This window comes from Phyllopteryx taeniolatus, chromosome 11 (assembly GCF_024500385.1).
Source record: "Phyllopteryx taeniolatus isolate TA_2022b chromosome 11, UOR_Ptae_1.2, whole genome shotgun sequence".
In the NCBI taxonomy this organism is placed as follows: Eukaryota; Metazoa; Chordata; class Actinopteri; order Syngnathiformes; family Syngnathidae; genus Phyllopteryx; species Phyllopteryx taeniolatus.
Window position 1 is genome coordinate 27,577,880 of NC_084512.1, and position 19,804 is coordinate 27,597,683.

The window sequence follows — 19,804 nt, forward strand, 5'->3', positions numbered from 1 at the left end:
TACAATTTTAAAAACACTACAAACATTTCAATATTTATTTTATTAAATTGTTTCATTATAATTATAAATAGTACCATTTAAAATTTTTATTTTTTACACAATTGTAATTATAAATAATCATTGTTTAATTATAATTATAGATAATACCATTTCAATTTCAAAATGTGATTGATTTTACAACAATTAGAAATAGTACAATTTAAAATGAGCGACAATCTGTTTATATTACTAAAGTACATAATTTTATAGTCACATTTTAACCCTTTTTTGTACCCCTTTTTTTTCCAAATCTAATGTGGACTCTTGATTTGTCCACCCCCTGCACTCACCTGTTGTTGTGTCATTTCACATTTGTCCTGCTGGAGGCAGTAGTGAGCGTCGAAGCGTTTTCTCAATCCGCTCTTACAAAACCGAAGAAGAAGCGTCTGCGTGGTTCGTCTTCCAGCTCAGCGTTTTATTTCCTGAGATTTTCTGTTCTTCTTACTTGTTTTGTTTCTCGTGGAAAAAGGGAATAACACAACAAAGTTGCCAAGATGCCGCGAATCATGATTAAAGGAGGCGTTTGGCGCAATACGGAGGTAGGTGTTGACACGGCTAGCGGGGTTAGCACCGTGCTAAACCCGCTAGCTCTAAAAGCACATAACAAATACACATAATAGCTTCATTTAGCTACAAAGTGAATGAAACTAATCCTTTATAAAACGATTGTATTACTTATGCCGGCGGCCTCTATCTTATGTAATATTTCATACTCATTTTAAGATGGTCCAAAAAAAATGGCATGAGCACAAGTTACTGGAGGTGATCCAAGTAACGACAACCTCTATTTAATAGAATGTAAGCTTAATGTTAGCAGGGATGGGCAAAATCTGCTTGTAAAATAGTTTACTTTAAAAAGTTAGTTATGTCAACAAAATAGTACATTGTAATAATTTGACTGAATCGTTCCATTTTTCATTTCATTGTGTAATTAATCAACCAGTTATTTATTAAAATGAAATAATGTGTGTATTCCAGGATGAAATCCTCAAAGCAGCGGTGATGAAATATGGGAAAAATCAGTGGTCTCGTATCGCCTCTTTGCTCCATCGCAAGTCGGCCAAGCAGTGCAAAGCCCGATGGTGAGATTGGCTTTCCTGCCATATTCGGGGGTTCTCCTGGCTCAAACCGAGGCAGAGGCGTTAAACACGCTATCGCTATATAGCTCGATCAAGAGCGTCTCCTGTTCGTCCTCAGGTACGAGTGGCTCGACCCCAGCATCAAGAAAACGGAGTGGTCCCGAGAGGAGGAGGAGAAGCTGCTTCATCTGGCCAAGCTGATGCCCACCCAGTGGAGAACCATCGCGCCCATCATAGGACGCACGGCCGCCCAGTGCCTGGAGCACTACGAATACCTGCTGTCAGTTCGCGCACGTCCACTACGCCGCATGACACCGGCGTGTCTCAAATCGACACTTTGGACTGTTTGTGTCATTTCAGTGACAAGGCGGCGCAGCGAGACAACGAGGAGGAAGTGGGAGAGGACCCCAGGAAGTTGAAGCCGGGAGAGATTGACCCCAACCCCGAGACCAAACCGGCCAGGCCCGACCCCGTGGACATGGATGAGGGTACAGGAGACCACTAGGAACAGTTTTGTCAGTAGTAGTTCCTGCATCCTCCATGTGATAAAACGGAAGTCAGTGCACTCCATGGCTTCTGTTTCACTTCTAAAAGAAAATAAATTCAATTTATACCTTAAACCAATCTTAAGAACCCAATTTTAAACCCTAGCCAAACTTAAAACTCTAGTTTAAAACCCTGACCATGCTTGAAGCCCTACTTTGAAACACTAACCATGGTTTTAAACCCTGACCCTATTTTGAAAACCTAAAACACGAATGTGTAACCCTAGCCCAGACTCGCAGCCATAATCTGAAACACTAACCGTGGCTTGGACCCCAAATTTGAATCCCTAACCCTTGTTTGAAAGCCTAACCTATTCTTAAATCGTGTTTTTGAACCCTCACACTTGTTTGAAACCTTACTTTGAAACGTTAACCCTGGCTTAAAACCCTACCCTGCCTTAAAAGCTGAATTTGAAACCCTAAACCTGTTTGGAATCCTAACTCCGAAACCATAACTGAGCTTTTATTTTCTTACACACACGCACAAAATAAACACACACATCTTATACATGTGTTCACACGTCAAAGATGCGCAAATATATTTTTCTGTGTCCATCCATCTATAATTTACAACGCAGGTACGCAGACCTTTTTTATAGGAGAAGATGAATAGTTGACGCCATTTTCTGAGGGCTGCTGTTTTCTTTGGTTGTCAGTAATGAACTTTTAAAAAATGTGTTCAGATGAGCTGGAGATGCTGTCTGAGGCCAGAGCTCGACTGGCCAACACGCAGGGCAAGAAGGCCAAGAGGAAGGCCCGAGAGAAGCAGCTGGAGGAAGCCAGGTCACATTGGCATCTTATCTATTTATCTTTTCATTTGGCCCGTTGATACTCACCGTGCAGGTTCCGTCCCTCTCCTTTTGCAGGCGTTTGGCGGCGCTGCAGAAGCGCAGAGAGCTGAGAGCCGCGGGCATCCACATTGGGAAGAAGCGGAAGAAGAAGCGAGGAGTGGACTACAATGCCGAAATCCCCTTTGAAAAGAAACCCGCCGCAGTAATTAGTCATCGGCTCAAATCCTGAATACGGCGAACCCTCACTACCACCAATGTAAATGGCAAAACAGGCACAAAGAACAGTCGATGTATCACTTTAACATACATCCTTGACACCGCTTACTACTTTTTGATTAGCCCGGGCTTTGGCACCATCTTGGGGCATTACAGAAATAGGCCAAAAATAGCTGAGGATAGGTTCCATCGGAGGGTGGGGGGGGGGGAACAAAACAAATAGATGAATTTGTGAATAGTGCATTGCAAATAGTTGGGGGTTCACTGTATTATGCGCATTGAAAAGAGCAGAATGTTCGAGCAGCCATTTTGTTTTCTTTCAGGGCTTCTATGACACCAGCATGGAGCTCTACGACCCCCTGGCGCCCAATTTCAAGCGTCTCCGGCAACAGCACTTGGACGGCGAGCTGCGCAAGTGAGTCATGTGGCGTGCTTTGGCACGTGTTAGCACATTAGCAGTCGCGCTAGGCTCACTCCTCACGTTTGCTGTCTTTTCGCAGCGAGCGCGAGGAGAGGGACCGCAAGAAGGACAAGCAGAAGATCAAGAAGAAGAAGGAGAGCGACCTGCCCTCCGCCATCCTGCAGACCAGCGGCGTGGCCGAGTTCACCAAGAAGCGCTCCAAACTGGTCCTGCCCGCACCGCAGGTAACAACGTGATGCTAACGGGTTAATTTTTAGGTTAAACCAGCAGTTTCACATGAAAGAATATTTTGAGGGACTGGAATAGAAGCAAATGAAAACAAAATATTTACAATACAACTCACCATTACACTGAATGTTGTAATCAGTGTGAGTCCTGTGTTTTTGTCTTCCAACGAGCCATCTGCGTACAGTTGGCAACACCTTGACAGGTCATTCATGTACATTGCAAAGAGTAGTGGACCTAAAATTGATCCCTGTGGGACTCCCAAGTCATTCAGACAAAGATTGGACTTCACCCATCATTTACCTTCACAAGTTTACACGTTATCATCTCCCCTGGCAGATCAGCGACGCTGAACTGGAGGAGGTGGTAAAGATGGGCGTGGCCAGCGAGGTTGCCCGTCAGGCGGCCGAGGAGAGCGAAAACGCAAACGGCGCCTCGTCAACGTTGCTGTCGGAGTACAGCATCACCAACACGATGAACACGGGACTGCGCACGCCACGTACGCCTGCGGCTCAGGACAGGATAATGCAGGTAACAACAACACCACCTACAACAATATGTACTTCAACTACAAGTAGGACTTGAAACCCCAACGCAAGCTTGAAGCCCTAACGTGAAACCTTTAGCCTTGTTTGAAACCCTAAATTAAAACTGGCTTGACTCACAAACCCTGGTTTAGAATCCTAAATTAAAACCCAAACACTTGTTTGATACCCTAAGTTAAAAGCCTAACCAATGTTGGAAACTCTAACCCAGGCTTGAAACCATATTTTGGAACTCTAACCCTGGCTTCAGACCCCATTTTGAAACCCTAAGCTAGCTTTGAAACCCTCATTTGAAACCTTAACTCAAATAAAACATGCTTGAAACCCGACTTGAAACCGTAACCCTGTAATTTGAGAAACTAACCCTGACTTACAACCTTAAATTGAAGCCCTAACCCTGGTTTATAACCCTAACCCATGTTTTAAACCCCTAAATTGAAACCCTCATACGTTTGAAAACCTCAACGACTTGAAACCCAAAAGTTGAAATATTTTTCTGTTGTTGCTGTTATTTCTAGGAAGCTCAGAATCTGATGGCGCTGACCAACATCGACACGCCGCTGAAAGGCGGCCTCAACACGCCGCTGCACGAGAGCGACTTCAGCGGCGTGACGCCCCAACGGCAGCAGGTGCAGACCCCCAACACCGTGCTCGGCACCCCCTTCAGGTGAGCGACGGCAAGCGCGCCCACACGGACGGACGCGTCGGCATGCCGCGTAGGGACGCGCTAACAAGAATGTTCGTCGTCTTATCGTCCGCAGAACTCCCGTGCAGGGCCAAGGGTCAGAGGGCATGACCCCGCAAGCGGGCGGAGAGTTGACCCCACGCGGGGCGGCCACGCCTGGGCTGACCCCCGCACGCACGCCACTTAGGGACAAACTGAACATCAACAGCGAGGAGCAGCTGGCAGACCCGTCGTACACCAAACACCAGGTGAGGGGGGGGGGGGGGAACGACATCTTTTCTTTTGTTTAAAAATCATCTTTTTGTGAAAAAAGTAATTTCTTTTACGTCAATTATTTTGTGAAGTCAGATTTATTTAATTGTATTTTCTGTGGGGTAAAAGTCGTTTTCATTTAAGAAGGGTGATATTTTGTATTGAAAAAAAAAAGATTTTAATCAATTTTTCATTTTACTGTTGAGTCAAAACAATAAAAGGTCAGATTCATGCTGTAATTCTGTTCAGATTTCTTTAAAGAAAATTCCCTACTTAGAAAAAGTATTTTTTTAAACTCAGTTTTACTTTTTAAGAGTCATACAAATGCATTTAAGAAGAAAAAAGTTAATTGTTTAAAATAAATCTTTTTATTAAAAAACACGGAATTGTTTTGTTTGTCATATCTTTTTTTAAGAAAGAAAATCAAATAATCTAAACTTTTTTGTTTAGTTTATTTTTGTTCTAAAAATGTGACTTAATCGTCATGTCTTGATTTTTATTTTTTTCCCCCTCCTCTTGAGTCAAATAAGAACTTTGATTGTAGTTTTTTCAGGGGGAAAAACTTTTAGATTTTTTTATTTTATTTTTTTTAAACAAGGGAACAGTTAAATTTTTTGTTGTAGTTCTAGTTTTTTTTTGTTCACTGATGAGGCCAAGGTTTCTTTTGTACAGGCCTTAATCACATAAATTACATTTACAATAACAAGCTCTATCGATTATCTATCAGTAAAATTAAAGTTACAGTTATCAATCAATCTTAAAAACGACTTCTAAAAATATCAAGCAAACAGTCGATAGTTTTTGAACAACTTTCTGTGGTTTAAACACCGCAAAAATAGTTTTTTTGGGCGAAACGTCAACTAACGAAGTCAATTTTTTTTTTAACAGGAATTTTTTTTTTACTTCGCCTTTTTTAGGGAAGGTCATAGTTTTTCAAGAAAAGAATTTACGGCAAAAGTCCTATTTTTAAAAAAAAATAATAATAATTGGTAACGGTTTATGGGCGCCGGTGACCGACTTAAACGTCAGAGACTCGTTGCTTTCGTCCGCAGCAACGAGAGAGCCTGCAGCAGCTCAGGCACGGCCTGATGTCGCTTCCTGTGCCCAAAAACGACTTTGAGATCGTCCTGCCCGAAAACGCCGAGAAGGAACTGGAAGAGACCGAGATGGAGGTCGGCCACGTGGAGGACGCCGCCGACGTGGCGGCGTGCAAGCAGGTAAACGCACGCCCACCGCGCTATTGGTGTAGGTACAGCAACGTAATTGCCTTAATTTGACATTTCGGATGCATCACAATTCACATCATAGACCAGTTTGTTCATGTTCGAAAAGCATCAATGTTTTTATGGCGCTGTCTGAGGCTCGTCACGCGAATGTGCACGTGTGTGCGCTTGTGCTTTTTCAGGCCCAACGTGACGCCGAGAGGGAGAAGGAGCTGAAGCTGCGACACACGGCGGTGCGGAGGGGCCTGCCCAGACCCACCGAGGTGACGCCCGCACAAGCGCGCAGCTCACGTTCAAATCTTACGAAATACCACACTTCATACTTCATTCTGTTTGGAGGAGAAAAGAAAAAAACTAATGCAAATGAAAATGTGTCGTTTCTTATTTTAAATTGTAAAGAAATAAAAAGCGACATGATTTTTAATTGTAACACAAGTCAAGTTACCACACTTTTTTTATTCAAAAAAATAAGTTTAATGAAAACCTTGCACATGATTTTTTTAAAGTTGAAATTAATTCATTAAATTCAAGATCAAACTTTATTTTCAATTTCTTTTACCATAATTTCTCATGTATAATGCGCATTCCCCCCCCAAAGGGTCAATGAAAATTTAACACATTTTTATAGAAAATTGCAAATACATTTGTAAATAAGGTTTTTCCAGTTGTACTTATTTAAAAAAAAACAGGTAAAAAATGCTTTAAATTTGTTTTTAAATAAAATAAATTGAATTTTATAAGATATCTTTTTCATTTTCAATTAATTTTACGTCAAAAAGTTGAATAAAAATCACATTTTTATTTTAAAATTGTAAGTACGTTTCAATGTACAAGTGATCACCGAAATTTTATAAGAAAAAAAAAGACTCCACACTGCTAATATACTATACTAATAACTTTTGCTTTGTCACCACTATCACCAAGCTGTTTTATTTCGTGAAGTATTTTTAACTTCACAGCATATATTGAATTGCAGTGTACTGAACTGTTATTAAATGTTTCATAAACAAAGGTTGATGAAACTTTTTCTTCCTTCTATTGTTCTGTATATTGTCCTCAGTGGAAAAAGTTTGGACATCGCTGTTTTAGGAAAATAGGTGTATTTATTTAAAAAAAAAAAAAAAAAAAAGCTTTACAAACTCAAAACATGCAACAGCATAAACTGAAAAATGCCTGAAATGCCATTTTATACACATCCATCTCATGTGTATGTGTTTGCAGGTGAACGAGTCGGTCCTTCGGCCGTCCTCCATGGAGCCGCTGTCCGACCTTCAGGTGGCCGAGGAGCTGATCAAGCAGGAGATGATCGCCATGATGCATCACGACTGTCTTCACCATCCGACGGCCGGCGCCGGCGGGCAGCCGCAGCGCGCCAAGGGCCGCGGGCCCGCATCCGCCTCCAACAACGCCCTGCACATCGCCTACCTGGACGCGCACGCGTACAACACCGTCAGCACGGACGACATGGACAAGGTCGCGCCGCTCGGCTTCTTAGAACGAAGCACTATGTGGAAAATTAACCATTTAACTTACACTTGATTCATCCCGGGTAGGAAATGAAGGACTGTCTTGTTACGGTTACCAAGACAAAAGTCCAAATGAACTAGTGCCTTCATTTGGCTCAATCAATCGACATCAATGTTCTGGTTTCTGTTTCTTTTAAAATCATGGAGTAAAAGTAAAGCTAATACAAATAAAATGAAGATAGCTGGGATAGGCTCCAGCACGCCCGCGACTCTAGTGAGGATAAGCGCAACGGAAGATGAATGAATGAATGTAAAGCTTAACCTCTAAAATGTATTAGCTTCAAAGTCAAGGTAAAATACATTCAACAGGAAAGCTCACAATAGGCAAAGTGACTTAGAAGTAATATCATGTGTAATGCTTTATTATGGAAAATTTCAAGCTACAGAAATGCTCTAAATTAAAGAAAAACAAGAAATTAAAAACACTAAGCTACTTAAAAGAAGCTAATAAAAGTTTAGAAGCTAGAGTAGCTTGAAAGTAAAGCTGAAAATGAAAAAGCCGTGAATCGGGATGAAGCTCAAAAGTTGAAGAAAACTTAAGTGAAGCTGCAAAAAAATACATTCACGTTAAGATAACAAAGGCAAAGTAACGCAGTCAAAAGCCATTCGAAAACGATTCTAAAGCCAAAAAAAATGAAGCGGAAAATAAATTAAAAAAAAAAAAAAGTCTACTCAAAACTAATGTTTAATGCTTTTTGTAGCTTTCAGAGCTACAAAAAGCAAAAGGTAATTGAAAGAGCACAAAAGCTCAAATGTAAGCTTAAAAAAATGCACCTCAACAGTTAAAACAATTCAAAAATATACCTTCAAAAAACTCCAAGCTAAAAGTAAAAATAATAATAAAGGTAAAAACAAAGCTAATAAGCTCAAATGACCTTTAAAACTAACTTTGAAAAGGCTTAAAAGTAAAGCAAAAGAAATTTTAAATAGCTCAAAAGTACAGCAAAAATGAATAGATGTGCTATAAAAAAATATGCAAAATGCTTACCAAGGTCTTGTCATGGAACCCGTTTGATAACGTGCGCTCCTCAGGCCAAAGCCATCCTGGCGGCCGAGATGGAGGTGGTGAAGGCGGGCATGGGTCACGGAGACCTCAGCATGGAGGCCTACTGCCAAGTGTGGGAGGAATGCTACAGCCAGGTGCCGACCGCGACGCCGCGTTCGCCTTCCGTCCTGTCTGGCTCGAGTTCGTTCAAAAACGTGTCTTTGTGCGCGTTTGCAGGTCTTGTACCTGCCGGGACAGAACAGGTACACCCGAGCCAACCTGGCGTCCAAGAAAGATCGGATCGAGAGCGTCGAGAAGAAACTCGAAGTAAGACCGCGTACGCGCACCCACATGGGCATGCACATTTTCTTGTCTTTTTTTTTGTCGTACTTTTCATTTCTCCTAATAATTTGGGAAAAGAAACATCCATCCATCCATTTTCTGAGCCGCTTCTCCTCACTAGGGTCGCGGGCGTGCTGGAGCCTATCCCAGCTGTCATCGGGCAGGAGGCGGGGTACACCCTGAACTGGTTGCCAGCCAATCGCAGGGCACATAGGAACAAACAACCATTCGCACTCACAGTCATGCCTACGGGCAATTTAGAGTCTCCAATTCATGCATGTTTTTGGGATGTGGGAGGAAACCGGAGTACCCGGAGAAAACCCACGCAGGCACGGGGAGAACATGCAAACTCCACACAGGCGGGGCCGGGGATTGAACCCGGGTCCTCAGAACTGTGAGGCTGACGCTCTAACCAGTCGGCCACCGTGCCGCCGAAAAGAAACATTTTCAAGTAATTTTCTTTTTTTCTTTCAGGCAAAACACGTTTTTCTAGATTTTTTTGTTTTACTTTCGTCACTTAGACGTATAGGTTTTTTTTTCCTTTTTTTGAACAAGAAAAAGTTTGGTTCTTCTGAGCAAAATTATTTTTTTAATGAGTCATATTATTTTCAGGCAAAAAGATTTCCCAATTTTTTTTATCTAGACAATTACTTATTCCAGAAAAGTATTTCTTTTTAAGAGAGTTTCTCTTTTTTAGAAAAAAAAACCATTCCAAAAATTTCTTATTTTTATGGAGAATTGTTTAATTTCTTTTTGTGTGGTGGGGGTATTTTTTCAAGAAAAACAAATGTATTTTTATTTTATGTACTTGTTTTTTTTTAATTTTTTTTTGGTTCTTTAAAAGTGCTGCATTTTTTGCATCTTGTCTTTTCCTGTTTGTGTCTAGGTGAACCGTGGTCACATGACGGCGGAGGCGCGTAAGGCGGCCAAACTGGAGAAGAAGCTGAAGATCCTTCTGGGGGGGTTCCAGTCCAGAGCGCTCGGTCTGCTCAAGCAGCACAATGAACTCTGGGAACAGGTCTCGGTCTTATCGACTACGATATAGTTGACAAAAAAGTCCGCTAAAAAAAAATTCCATTTGAAGCAATCGGGGAGAAAGGAATGAAAGCAACGTCCATTGCGTTCGCAATCATTCACCTCATTCTTTACTCCCTGAATCACTTTTGTGAGCTTTTCTTAAGAGCATTGTATTTAATTTGTGCACCAGGTGGAGCAAGCGGCCACGGAGCTGGAGACCTTCACTCAGCTGAAGAGACAAGAAGACACGGCCATTCCCAGAAGACTCGAGGTCACTCATTCATACGCAGAATCTTTTGGAAAAATATATTTTATTGTCATTTTAAGCACAATTTTGCATGTGTTTAGGCGTTGCGTGAGGACATGGAGCGCCAGATGGATCGAGAGCGGGAACTCCAGCAGCGATACGGAGAACTTGTGACGGAGCGAGAAGCCCTGGTCAACAGCGCTCAAAAATACTGAGCAACGTTGAACGCATCCTTTTTCCAACGTTTGAAATGCGATAAGCACCGTTCAAAGTGAGCGTGTGTCTTGCGCTCTCAGTGTCTGTTTATGTGTTAGTGACCAATAAAGTTTATTTGGGCAACGCCAGCTTTCGTACGAGTGATGTTTACTACACATACAAACAAAAGGTTTCTGACAGAAAAAAAGTGTTTTCCATGTGTTGTGATCAGCAGGCCAGGTATGACATCCCGCTCCTCCTGTAGGCGCTCTGATGGAAACAAAACACTTTTAGCACGAGTGAGGACACTGAAACGTGTGTGTGTGTGTGTATACGTACGGTGTGTCTGTAGTTGTATCTTCTGATGGCCTCTCGGATGTGACAAATCTGGATGGCTCCGCTGGAAGGTTCCACGGTGGCAGGACAGCTCTGAAGTACAACACACAACAAATGACCATGCTTGTTTTATTATTATTATTATTTTTTTTTTTTAATTTCTCTCTGTTGCAACCTTCTTGCGTTTCCTCTGCCGCGCGCGCCCGCCGTCCAAGCTTCCGTTGCCTTGGAGGAGGGGCTTGGAGGAGCCAGGAGTGGAGGGAGGCGTGGCCTCGGGGGAATCCGATTCCTTCTTGACCTGGCGGAGAACAACAAGAGTTTGCTTCTGGAAAACATGACTCGTAACGTGTGCGTGTACCTCAGCGCGCGTGTTGTAGTGGATGTGGCTGGCCGAGACGACGTGCGCGACGGCGTCCGTCTTTGCCACCACTTCCTGCTTCACCAGCAGGGACAAGTCCACGATCTGCAACCGGCCAACGGAAACCGAACAAAACGTGTCAAACGTACGGCTCGATGGACGGATGGATTGATGATGCGGTTACCTGGGCGACGGTCTCGTAGGCCAGGTAGGACAAGATCTCCATGGCGACGCCGTTGGGCTTGAGCTCCAGGCTGCTGCAGTCCAGCCAGTCGCGGAACTTGGACGCTTGCTTGGCTGTACGCGCGCACGTCACAAATGGATTTCATGTATTCATGCACGTAGAATAGTAGTACATGTATTTATGGGTGTCAAATATAATATGTGTTTACGGGAGAAATTTTTTTTTTATAGTTGAAATCATTGAAATATCTAGATGTAGAGAAGTATTTTTCAAGTGAATTTAGGAAAAACTATTTTGACAAGAAACAAGTCTCCGACGAATTTATAATAATATTTATTAATTATTATAATATTAGTATGTATAGTGGCAGCACGGTGACTGACTGGTTAGCGCACCTGCCCCGCACTTCTGAGGACGTGGGTTCAATCCCCGGCCCCGCCTGTGGGGCGTTTGCATGTTCTCCCTGTGCCTGCGTGGCTTTCCTCCGGGCACTCCGCTTTCCTCCCACATCCCAAAAACGACCGGTTCAAGGTGTACCCCGCCTCTCGCCCGAAGATAGCTGGGATAGGCGCGGGCACGCCCGCGACCCGCGTGAGGATCAAGCGGTATAGAAAATGGATGGATGGATAGTATGTATAGTATCTTGTTCAGTCATTGTTTCTACAGAATCTTATATTCTTTACATAAGAGACATTTCTTATATTTATTTTTTTTTTAGAAAGAAAAAAATATATATTTTTCTTTTTCTTACACGTATTAGTACATGTATTCACACAGTATACATGTACGCTATTAATATGTAAATAATTCATAAATTTAAGGATTTTTTTTCTTGTAAAGTCCCATTTTCAAAACAATTTTTTGTGAGAAAAGTATTTTCCTGAAAAACTCACTCCTCAATCATAAAAAAAATATTTAAGAAAAAAAGGCATTTTTTTTCTTTTGCAAGTCATTCCATTACTGAAAAAAAAGTAATATTCTAAGAACGAAGTACATGTATTTAGAACTGTAGAATATTATTACATGTATTTATGCACATATTATTATTAAGTATTAAGAAACTAGATATCAAGTCGTATTTCTAGTCTCAGTATTTTTTTCTATGCTTCTGAAACGTTTTAAGTCAAATTTTATTTGTTCTAATGAATAAAAAAATTTAAAAAAGTTACAAATTACCAAAGCTGAGCTGTCGACTCTCACAGAATTCGGCGTACTGCGTCTGGTCCATGGCTCTGCTGTGGCGCTCCATACGCTGGATTTCCACAAGAAGAAGAAGAAGAAGAATCCCAATCAGAATCCGAATCGCGACGTGCGGTCGTCGCCACGGCAACCACCTCCAGCCTCTCTCGCTTGACGGGGTCCATCTCCTGCCGCTCGGCCAGTGACAGGAGCTCGCCCGTGTGGTCCAACCACAGCAGGTAATCCTGGGCCAGGCGCTGACGCCGCTGGGCGCCCCCGGCGACCGCGCCCGACGGCCCCGCCCCTGCGAACACGCTTTCCTTATGATTATTTGCTTTGCGATTTCGGGGGGGAAAGAGGCGAGAGGCCGACCTTGTTCCTGCTGCGCGTCGTCGTCCTCCAGACTCTTCAGAAGCTTCGACTTGTAATCTCGGAACTGGAGGTACTTCAGCAGCCTCGACACCTTCCGCTGAACGTGTGTACACGCACGCGCACGCACACACACACACACTTGAAAATGGGCTAACGTCTTAATTACTTAATTTCTAAAAAATATTACTTTTCGAGAAAATGTGCAAATCAACTTAGAAAAAAGGTCATTTTGGAGTCTTGTTTTTATATATAAAAAAAAAGGATATCTCAAGAAAAAAAGTATTGTTATTTATTATATTTGTAAATAGTTGTTTTTTTCATGAATATTTTGATTACAGAGAAAGTTTTTTCCTGTAAGAATTATTTTTTTGGAGAGCGTGACAAAATCTTTTCCCTAAGAGAATTTTTTTCTACTGATTAAAAATTGGTTTTCCTGAGAATTTTTTTCCCCAACATTCCTTTTCCATACAAATTCTTTTTTCTGTGAAAATTTTTTCAAGGACTTTTTGCCCCCCGAAAATGTTGTTTTCTCCCAAGATCTTTCTCCTAATATTTGTCTTTGCACATGCAATTTTTGCAGAGATTTACTTTGTCCCCAATAAATATTTGCATCAACATTTTTCCTGTGAGAATTCCGAGAAAAAGAAATTCCCTCAGGAAAAAAAACGTTTTTAAATAAAATAATTCTACATATTTTAAGGAAAACAGATGTATATTCTCAAAATGGTTGTCGATTTATTTTTTTAAAAAGCCTTTTTTAAAAGAAAACTATGTTTTCTTGACCCAAGGGGAAAAAAAATATTTTTCCAAGAAAAGTGTGAATTTCTTTCGCCTTATACGTTGCGTGTTTAATGTGCCGACCTTGTCTCTGCGCATCAAGAACAGGATGTCGTCCACGGCGATGACCCTTGAACCACGAAGTGTGGCGCCCTCGCTGGCCTGATGGAGCTGATCAGGATGTCCAACACACACACACACACACACAACCACAAACACAAACACACACGTGCACACCGATGCTGTTACAGCAACTCATTAGTGTTTCAACATCTATTTCAGAAGGGTCTCGGTAGGTTGATTATTATTTTATTTCATTTTTTTTTTTTTGCTGGAAGACACCCACTTTCGGCGCGTTATGTATGGGCAGCCACCCAAGGCCGCATTCTGTGTGTGTGTGTGTGTTCGCAATCGATAGCCGTCGCACGGGCCGCCATTTGTTCCAGAACCACCTCTGGATGTGTGTGTGCGAAAAGTCAATCTCTTTCAAGAAAATGTTTTCTTGAAAAAGCAGAAAAAAAACTTTGTATTTTTTTTTTTTTTTTTTTTATAACCAAGTTATATTTTTTCAATTCAAACATTTTTTTTTAAAAGACAGGTTTTTTTTGGGGGGAGGGGGTCCGATTTTTCAGAAAAAGCAACATTTTGGGGGAGGGGGGAACATTTATTTATTTATTTTTGGGAGTTTTCAATTGTTTGAAAAAAAATTGTTGCACATGAATAACGTTTTTCATGTCCAAATGTTGCGTTTGAAAAGTGCAAAATCAAATGTTGAGTCGCGTCTCGCAGTAGCAGCCTGTTCGTCCTGGGGCAACACTGAGTCACAATGTCTCAATGCATTCATTTTGAAATCTTGGACTTTCTTTTCGTGATTGCTTTTTTTTTTTGTGGGGGGGGGGGGGGGGGAGAAAAACAAAATTGAAACATTTTAGAAAGAAAAAAAAAAATTAGGGCAAATGTAAGACACGCGATATAACATTTATATATACGTGCATGTGGGTATACCAGTGCGTTACCATGGTGATAAGCTGCGTGTGCACAATGTCCTCCACCAGGGCTGCCGTCTCAGGCGATGGCCTATGAGCGTCTCCCAGGGCAAACCTGCCACACACACGCGCGCGCACGCACGCACGCACACGTGAGTCACACACATTTGTGCAAACCTCGCATTTGCATGTCGAGAAAGCACTTCCAGGACAAGCCACAAATTTAAAAACCACATCCTGATTCCTCGACATCATTTCTCATCTTCTTGCGATTGGCCGCCGGCACCTGTCAACGGTGCGGCCGAGAGGGGCGTGGCTTCGAGATGGAGAGGTTGACGCCGAGGCTCGGCGTTCGGTTTTGGGGTTTACTCGGTCGCGGGCGTCTCCGACCACCGACGACACGCGAGGTGAGTCGCGCGCACGCCGACACGCACACTTTTATACACACGCAACGGCCTCATTTATAAAATGCTAAATCTTTTTTTTTTTTTTATTATCTTTTGCACAGAACAAACGTACATGCATATTTGATATTCACTTCTGTGAATTTAAAGACTTGCCCATGTCTAATTGTACCTTAAAGCAAACTATTCTAAGGAAATTTATCTTATTGTCTGCTAAATGTGTTTTTACATAAAGCAGAAACCCTAAAACCATCTTAGTATATTACGAGTCAAATTGAAATGATATAAAAAATATATTTATTTTTTTTAAATTTGGATCAAACTTATCTTGTATTTTTCTATTTTCCAATTGTTTTATTTTTTTAATTCCTATTTATTTGATGGCTAAACATGCACCTCTCATTTGCCATATGCAAATATACATCCTTAACGTAAACTCCTCTGATGTACGATATTTACATTATGTTTATTTGCTTATTTTTAATTGTCGTATGTGACAATTGAGAGTAAAAAAAAAAAAAAAGGAAGTATGTCATTTGAAGCTTGCTGTGTGAATCTTGGAGTGTGTACTCACTATGTGTGTATTATGTGACCATGTGCTGTGTGTGTGATGTGTTATTGACAGGCTGGCATGGCTTCAAACAGTCTCTTTAGTGCCACTGGCCCCACACTGCAAATGCAAACAGGTGAGTGTCTGTGTGTCTGTGTGCGTCTGTCTGTGTGTGTGTGAGTGTCTGTGTGTGCGTGCGTCTTACATCATGCCCTGAATCTCGGGTACGAAGGTGGTCCTGGACGCAGGAGGACGTTCTCGGCAGCCGGCGACGGCTGGTCCAGCCATGTGACCTCTCGGGACCAATCACAAACTTTGATACTTAAAAGAACCAAAAGATATCGTCACACACTTTTCAGCCTTTAACAACTCATTCTCAGCAACTTGACAGCGTTGAAACACAAAGCGTAGTGGAATTGGCAAGATTATTCCATGTTCCATCAGTACAGTGCATAAAAAAAATGGCCGTACATCACGTTTGTGGCTTGTTTGGTGTAGTTTGCTTTTGTTTTTAGTAAGTCACACTTAATGTTAAGATCAGTCGAAAGCTAAAAACAACAACAGAGCACAACAGTATTGAGGCAGCAGACACGCGCACGCACACACACACACAAACCGGCAGGTGTTTTCACCGCACTGCTTCCCCTGCGGTAGTAAAATCTGAATAATAAAAACGACGCAGTTCCCCTCTATTCAAACACTGCGGTTTGAGTCAACAAAGAGTCAACAACGCGCCATACAAGCAAAGAAAAGACGGACAAAGACAGGGACATGTCGACGGAGGGAGGAAAAAAAAGACATATAGACGAAGACGTCAGTAAAACTCACCAAAAGTTGTCCGGCAATGCGTCGTTATCGTTTGTTTTGTGTTTACGTTTGGGTGAAATCGCGGCGCGCGTTGATGACGTCAAACTGGGAGGCCGGAAGCATGGAATGGTGGTCCATGTATTTTTTTTTTTAATATATTTTACTATTAAAAAGCTTTTTAAGGAATTTTTTTTTTTTTTTTTTTTTTTAGAACAACAAGAAAGAAATGAACAGTAAAATAATAAAGACAAATATAGTTTATTGCTGGCTTATGGTTAAATTAGGAAACAAAAATCTGCAGTGATTAAACAAGAAAGAAATTGTATGATATTATTAATATGAAATAAAGCAACTGTTTTAGCTTTAGTCATCTAGATTAAATTAGAATTCAGCACCTTCATTGATAGCTATGTCCTGTTTATTTTGTCTCATATTCTTTCGGAAAAAAAGTTCATTTTTATAGTGGTTGTATTTTTTTTATTATATTCTCTAGGGGGAAAAAAGTCAATTTTTTTTAGGTATGTCTTATTTTGGAAAAAAGTCTGTTATAGAAATATGTTCATTAAAAAAAGTCCCATTTTTATTTATGAACGAGTTTTTTTAAGGGCTCTTTTTAAAGAATACATTTTAAAGTATTTTTTTCTAGTATTATATTCTTTAGAAAGTGTCATTTTTGAGAGAAGTCTTTTTAGAAAGATCTTACATTCTGAAGGGGAAAAAGAGTATTTTTGAGAACTTTTAATAAAACAAAGTCTTATTCTCAGGAAGTACCATACTGTTCAGAAAAAAGGTCTTAGCTTTTGAGAAACAAGTCTTCTGGGAATTTTTCTTTTTTTTGTAAAATATATTATTTTTGAGAGCAAGGTCTTATTCTTTTAGGGGCAAACCATATTGAAGAAATTCTGAGGGAAATTATTTCTTTAAATGGAAATTAGTAGAATATTATTTGTGAAACCGTGGAAATGCAAACATAATAATAATAATAATAATAATATTTCTGAATGTGTGGCTGTCAAGCAGACGTCGCGACGAAGTGTCGACCTGCTCCGCCGCCATCCCACCTCCACCTGGACGAAGTGGAGGCGTGCTACCGCCTGGAGCGCGCCGCAGCGCCCCCCAGAGGCCTGGTGCCCACGGACAGCCCCAACTTCCTGTGCAGCAGTCTGCCGCATCACTGGAGGAGCAACAAGACCTTGCCGCGACCTTTCACTGTGCGCACTCGCCTGTGACATCAGCGCATATATATCAGCGTTTATATATGTATTATATATATTATTTCATGAATAGGCCAATTCATCGGCTATCAGAGTTGGATTCTGCCAAATATCGGAATCGGCCTAAAAAAGGGCACCTGGCAACTGTTCCAAGGCGCATCCAACATTTTCTCGCATCCGGCAGGTCGTTTCCCTGGGCGACGACGTCCCGGACGGCGCGGTGGTGACGCTGATGGCGGGAAACGACGACAACAGTAGCGCCGAGCTACGCAACGCCACGGCAACCATGACGCGGGGTCACGCGCACTTCAACGACCTCCGCTTCGTAGGCCGCAGCGGCAGAGGTAGAAAGAATACGACGACGCAATCGTGAATTATTTCAGACGCACAGAAAAATGGAGGAGTAGTTTTAGTTTTACAATGCTTTTTGTTGTTGTTGCTTTTTTACACTTGTCTGACAGTTCATGTTTATGTTACGTTTTATGATGCGTTCTTTGATATTTTTCATTTTAGGAAAGAGCTTCACCCTGTCCATCAATGTGCTGACCACGCCCCCGCAGGTGGCCACGCTGCACAGGGCCATCAAGGTGACGGTGGACGGCCCTCGGATGCCCAGACGTCAGTAGACGCCCCCGGGAAAACAAATGAAGATTTAGGAAATAATACTTTTTTTTTTTCCTTTTTTTCTCCGGCCTGGCTGTATTGACGACATCTTTTTTTTCTGCGTCTTCCAGGACAGCGTCAGAAAGAAGTGGAGTCAGCGCTTTTCAGGTCCTTCGGCTGCCGTGTGGGATCTTCAGGTTAGAATTGCACTTTTGAAAACGTCGCCCTTGTGGTTCGCGCTCATGTGTGTTTTGGTATCTGAACTCACGTCTTTGCGTTCATGGCAACGAGATTGGAAAATCACTTTTGTGTATTTACAATATTTTTAAGAGTCACACTTTGGAAAAGTGCTTCGAAAATGTGTTGTTGTTGTTTCCTCATTTGGTAAACACATCTTGGCACCTTGGCCACCTGGGGGCAGTATAGTACAGACAAACCTCTACACTAAGCCGCATGTAATAGTAGTCATTCTTTGCACAGGATAAAGAATATACGCCTGCGAGTATATATATTATCTGTCGACATGTGTCGTTTGAAGTTACAATCCCGCGACACTGATGCCATTTCTTAGCCCGTCTGTGGCATTTCCCATTGTGTGTTACCATTAAGCTAGTGGACGTTAAGGCACACTTACAGTATGTGGTTGCTTTAAATACACCACGTTTGTTTTATGTTTAGTCCAATTTTTCTCACAAGTCAAACAATCGCTCGATAACTAAATAAAAACAATAAAAAATAAATAAATGGACAGCTTGGTTCCATTTCTTGGCGGTGTCGTGCCAAAGTCCTAAAATCCAAAGACTGCTTCCGCCTGGTAGTTTGTCACTTTCAACATGAAAATCAGAATCACTTCCGCCGTCTGCCAATTCCGTGCTATTTGTTTATTTGTTTGTTTCTCAACTAGTTTGTCCAAACGGAGTTGCCATACTTGCGATTTCCCAGCGTGCAGCTGGTGTTCCGCGTGCGTGTCGGGTAACCACGTGCCTCCTCCGCAGACTGCAGGTGGTCGTCGTTGTCGTCGTCGTTGTGGCCCGGCGAGCCGTCGCCGTCGGGTCAGATGGTCGCCCGGACGTCGCCCTTCCCCGCGCCTCCCAGAATGCACCGCCGCCTTCCCGCCACCCTCCTCGGCCCCGCGGCGACCCCTTCGCTCAGCCACGCCGGTCCCTTCTACTACGGGCCCAACCGAGCCGACGGCGGCGCGGCGGCGGCGGGGTCGGGCGCTTACATCGAAGGGGCGTGTTTCACCCTGAGAGGGGAGGAGCCCGTGTGGAGGCCTTATTGACACATGTGTGACAAATGGGCCAATCGCAAACGTTCTTCCTGGGCCTCTCACTAAGCCTTTATTTTACGATATATAAAAAATACATAGAAATTGTATGAACTTTCTTTTACACAATATATTAAAAAATACATACAAATTGTACTAACTTTCTTTTCCTATATAACATTTTCAACAATTTTATCATACTTACTTTATACAATATTAAAATGAGTTCATTATTTTAAAATTCTTGAAATAGTGAAGAATATATAGATCAATTATATACAGTATACACGCACACACATACTACAGTATGCTGACAGTGCACTTTAGAGGATGACTTGAGGACAGTCGGACATTTTGAACTGGTGTAGTTCGGGTATGGAAGACAAACGAGGTGCGCTCATCACGTGACTTCCTATTTGCGCCAACGACCCATC

General features: G+C 42.1%; 3 protein-coding genes across 5 annotated transcripts; 2 read left to right on the plus strand and 1 right to left on the minus strand.

Annotated features, from left to right (window-relative positions):
- Positions 1-388: 388 nt before the first annotated feature.
- On the plus strand, positions 389-10,482 carry cdc5l (CDC5 cell division cycle 5-like (S. pombe)). Its single transcript, XM_061789341.1, has 19 exons — positions 389-578; positions 1,018-1,121; positions 1,237-1,398; positions 1,479-1,606; positions 2,347-2,446; positions 2,530-2,656; positions 2,994-3,085; positions 3,171-3,315; positions 3,656-3,847; positions 4,380-4,528; positions 4,623-4,794; positions 5,851-6,015; positions 6,204-6,284; positions 7,243-7,494; positions 8,580-8,687; positions 8,770-8,859; positions 9,761-9,892; positions 10,082-10,162; positions 10,240-10,482. The coding sequence occupies exons 1-19, from the start codon at positions 534-536 to the stop codon at positions 10,351-10,353; spliced, it is 2,439 nt and encodes an 812-aa protein (XP_061645325.1). The 5' UTR covers positions 389-533; the 3' UTR covers positions 10,354-10,482.
- On the minus strand, positions 10,184-19,239 carry supt3h (SPT3 homolog, SAGA and STAGA complex component). Of its 2 annotated transcripts, none has more exons than XM_061789343.1 (12): positions 19,032-19,239; positions 15,685-15,800; positions 14,556-14,640; positions 13,624-13,710; positions 12,763-12,859; positions 12,546-12,694; positions 12,388-12,463; positions 11,212-11,324; positions 11,028-11,132; positions 10,845-10,967; positions 10,673-10,762; positions 10,184-10,603 (listed from the first exon to the last, which is right to left on the minus strand). In XM_061789343.1, the coding sequence occupies exons 2-12, from the start codon at positions 15,765-15,767 to the stop codon at positions 10,562-10,564; spliced, it is 1,050 nt and encodes a 349-aa protein (XP_061645327.1). In that variant the 5' UTR covers positions 15,768-15,800; positions 19,032-19,239; the 3' UTR covers positions 10,184-10,561. The 2 variants fall into 2 exon arrangements, with proteins under 2 accessions (XP_061645327.1, XP_061645326.1); XM_061789342.1 differs by lacking the exon at positions 19,032-19,239 and adding an exon at positions 16,308-16,398.
- On the plus strand, positions 14,685-19,754 carry LOC133485524 (runt-related transcription factor 3-like). 2 transcript variants are annotated; one of them, XM_061789344.1, is made up of 7 exons: positions 14,685-14,932; positions 15,555-15,615; positions 17,304-17,497; positions 17,685-17,844; positions 18,014-18,118; positions 18,235-18,300; positions 19,099-19,754. In XM_061789344.1, exons 1-7 carry the CDS (start codon positions 14,849-14,851, stop codon positions 19,383-19,385), a joined length of 957 nt encoding a protein of 318 aa, XP_061645328.1. In that variant the 5' UTR covers positions 14,685-14,848; the 3' UTR covers positions 19,386-19,754. The 2 variants fall into 2 exon arrangements, with proteins under 2 accessions (XP_061645328.1, XP_061645329.1); XM_061789345.1 differs by having other exon boundaries at positions 14,688-14,932; positions 17,307-17,497.
- The last annotated feature ends 50 nt before the right edge of the window (positions 19,755-19,804 follow it).

Coding starts and splice junctions, on each gene's coding strand:
- cdc5l (XM_061789341.1), top strand. CDS start 534: ATGCCGCGAATCATGATTAAAGGAGGCGTTTGGCGCAATACGGAG. Junction 579..1,017: donor GCGTTTGGCGCAATACGGAG/GTAGGTGTTGAC, acceptor TGTGTATTCCAG/GATGAAATCCTCAAAGCAGC. Junction 9,893..10,081: donor ACAATGAACTCTGGGAACAG/GTCTCGGTCTTA, acceptor TTTGTGCACCAG/GTGGAGCAAGCGGCCACGGA.
- LOC133485524 (XM_061789344.1), top strand. CDS start 14,849: ATGGAGAGGTTGACGCCGAGGCTCGGCGTTCGGTTTTGGGGTTTACTC. Junction 15,616..17,303: donor CACACTGCAAATGCAAACAG/GTGAGTGTCTGT, acceptor GTGGCTGTCAAG/CAGACGTCGCGACGAAGTGT. Junction 17,498..17,684: donor CCTTGCCGCGACCTTTCACT/GTGCGCACTCGC, acceptor CGCATCCGGCAG/GTCGTTTCCCTGGGCGACGA.
- supt3h (XM_061789343.1), bottom strand. CDS start 15,767: ATGGCTGGACCAGCCGTCGCCGGCTGCCGAGAACGTCCTCCTGCGTCC. Junction 13,711..14,555: donor ACACGCAGCTTATCACCATG/GTAACGCACTGG, acceptor CATCCTGATCAG/CTCCATCAGGCCAGCGAGGG. Junction 11,133..11,211: donor CCTACGAGACCGTCGCCCAG/GTAACCGCATCA, acceptor GGCCGGTTGCAG/ATCGTGGACTTGTCCCTGCT.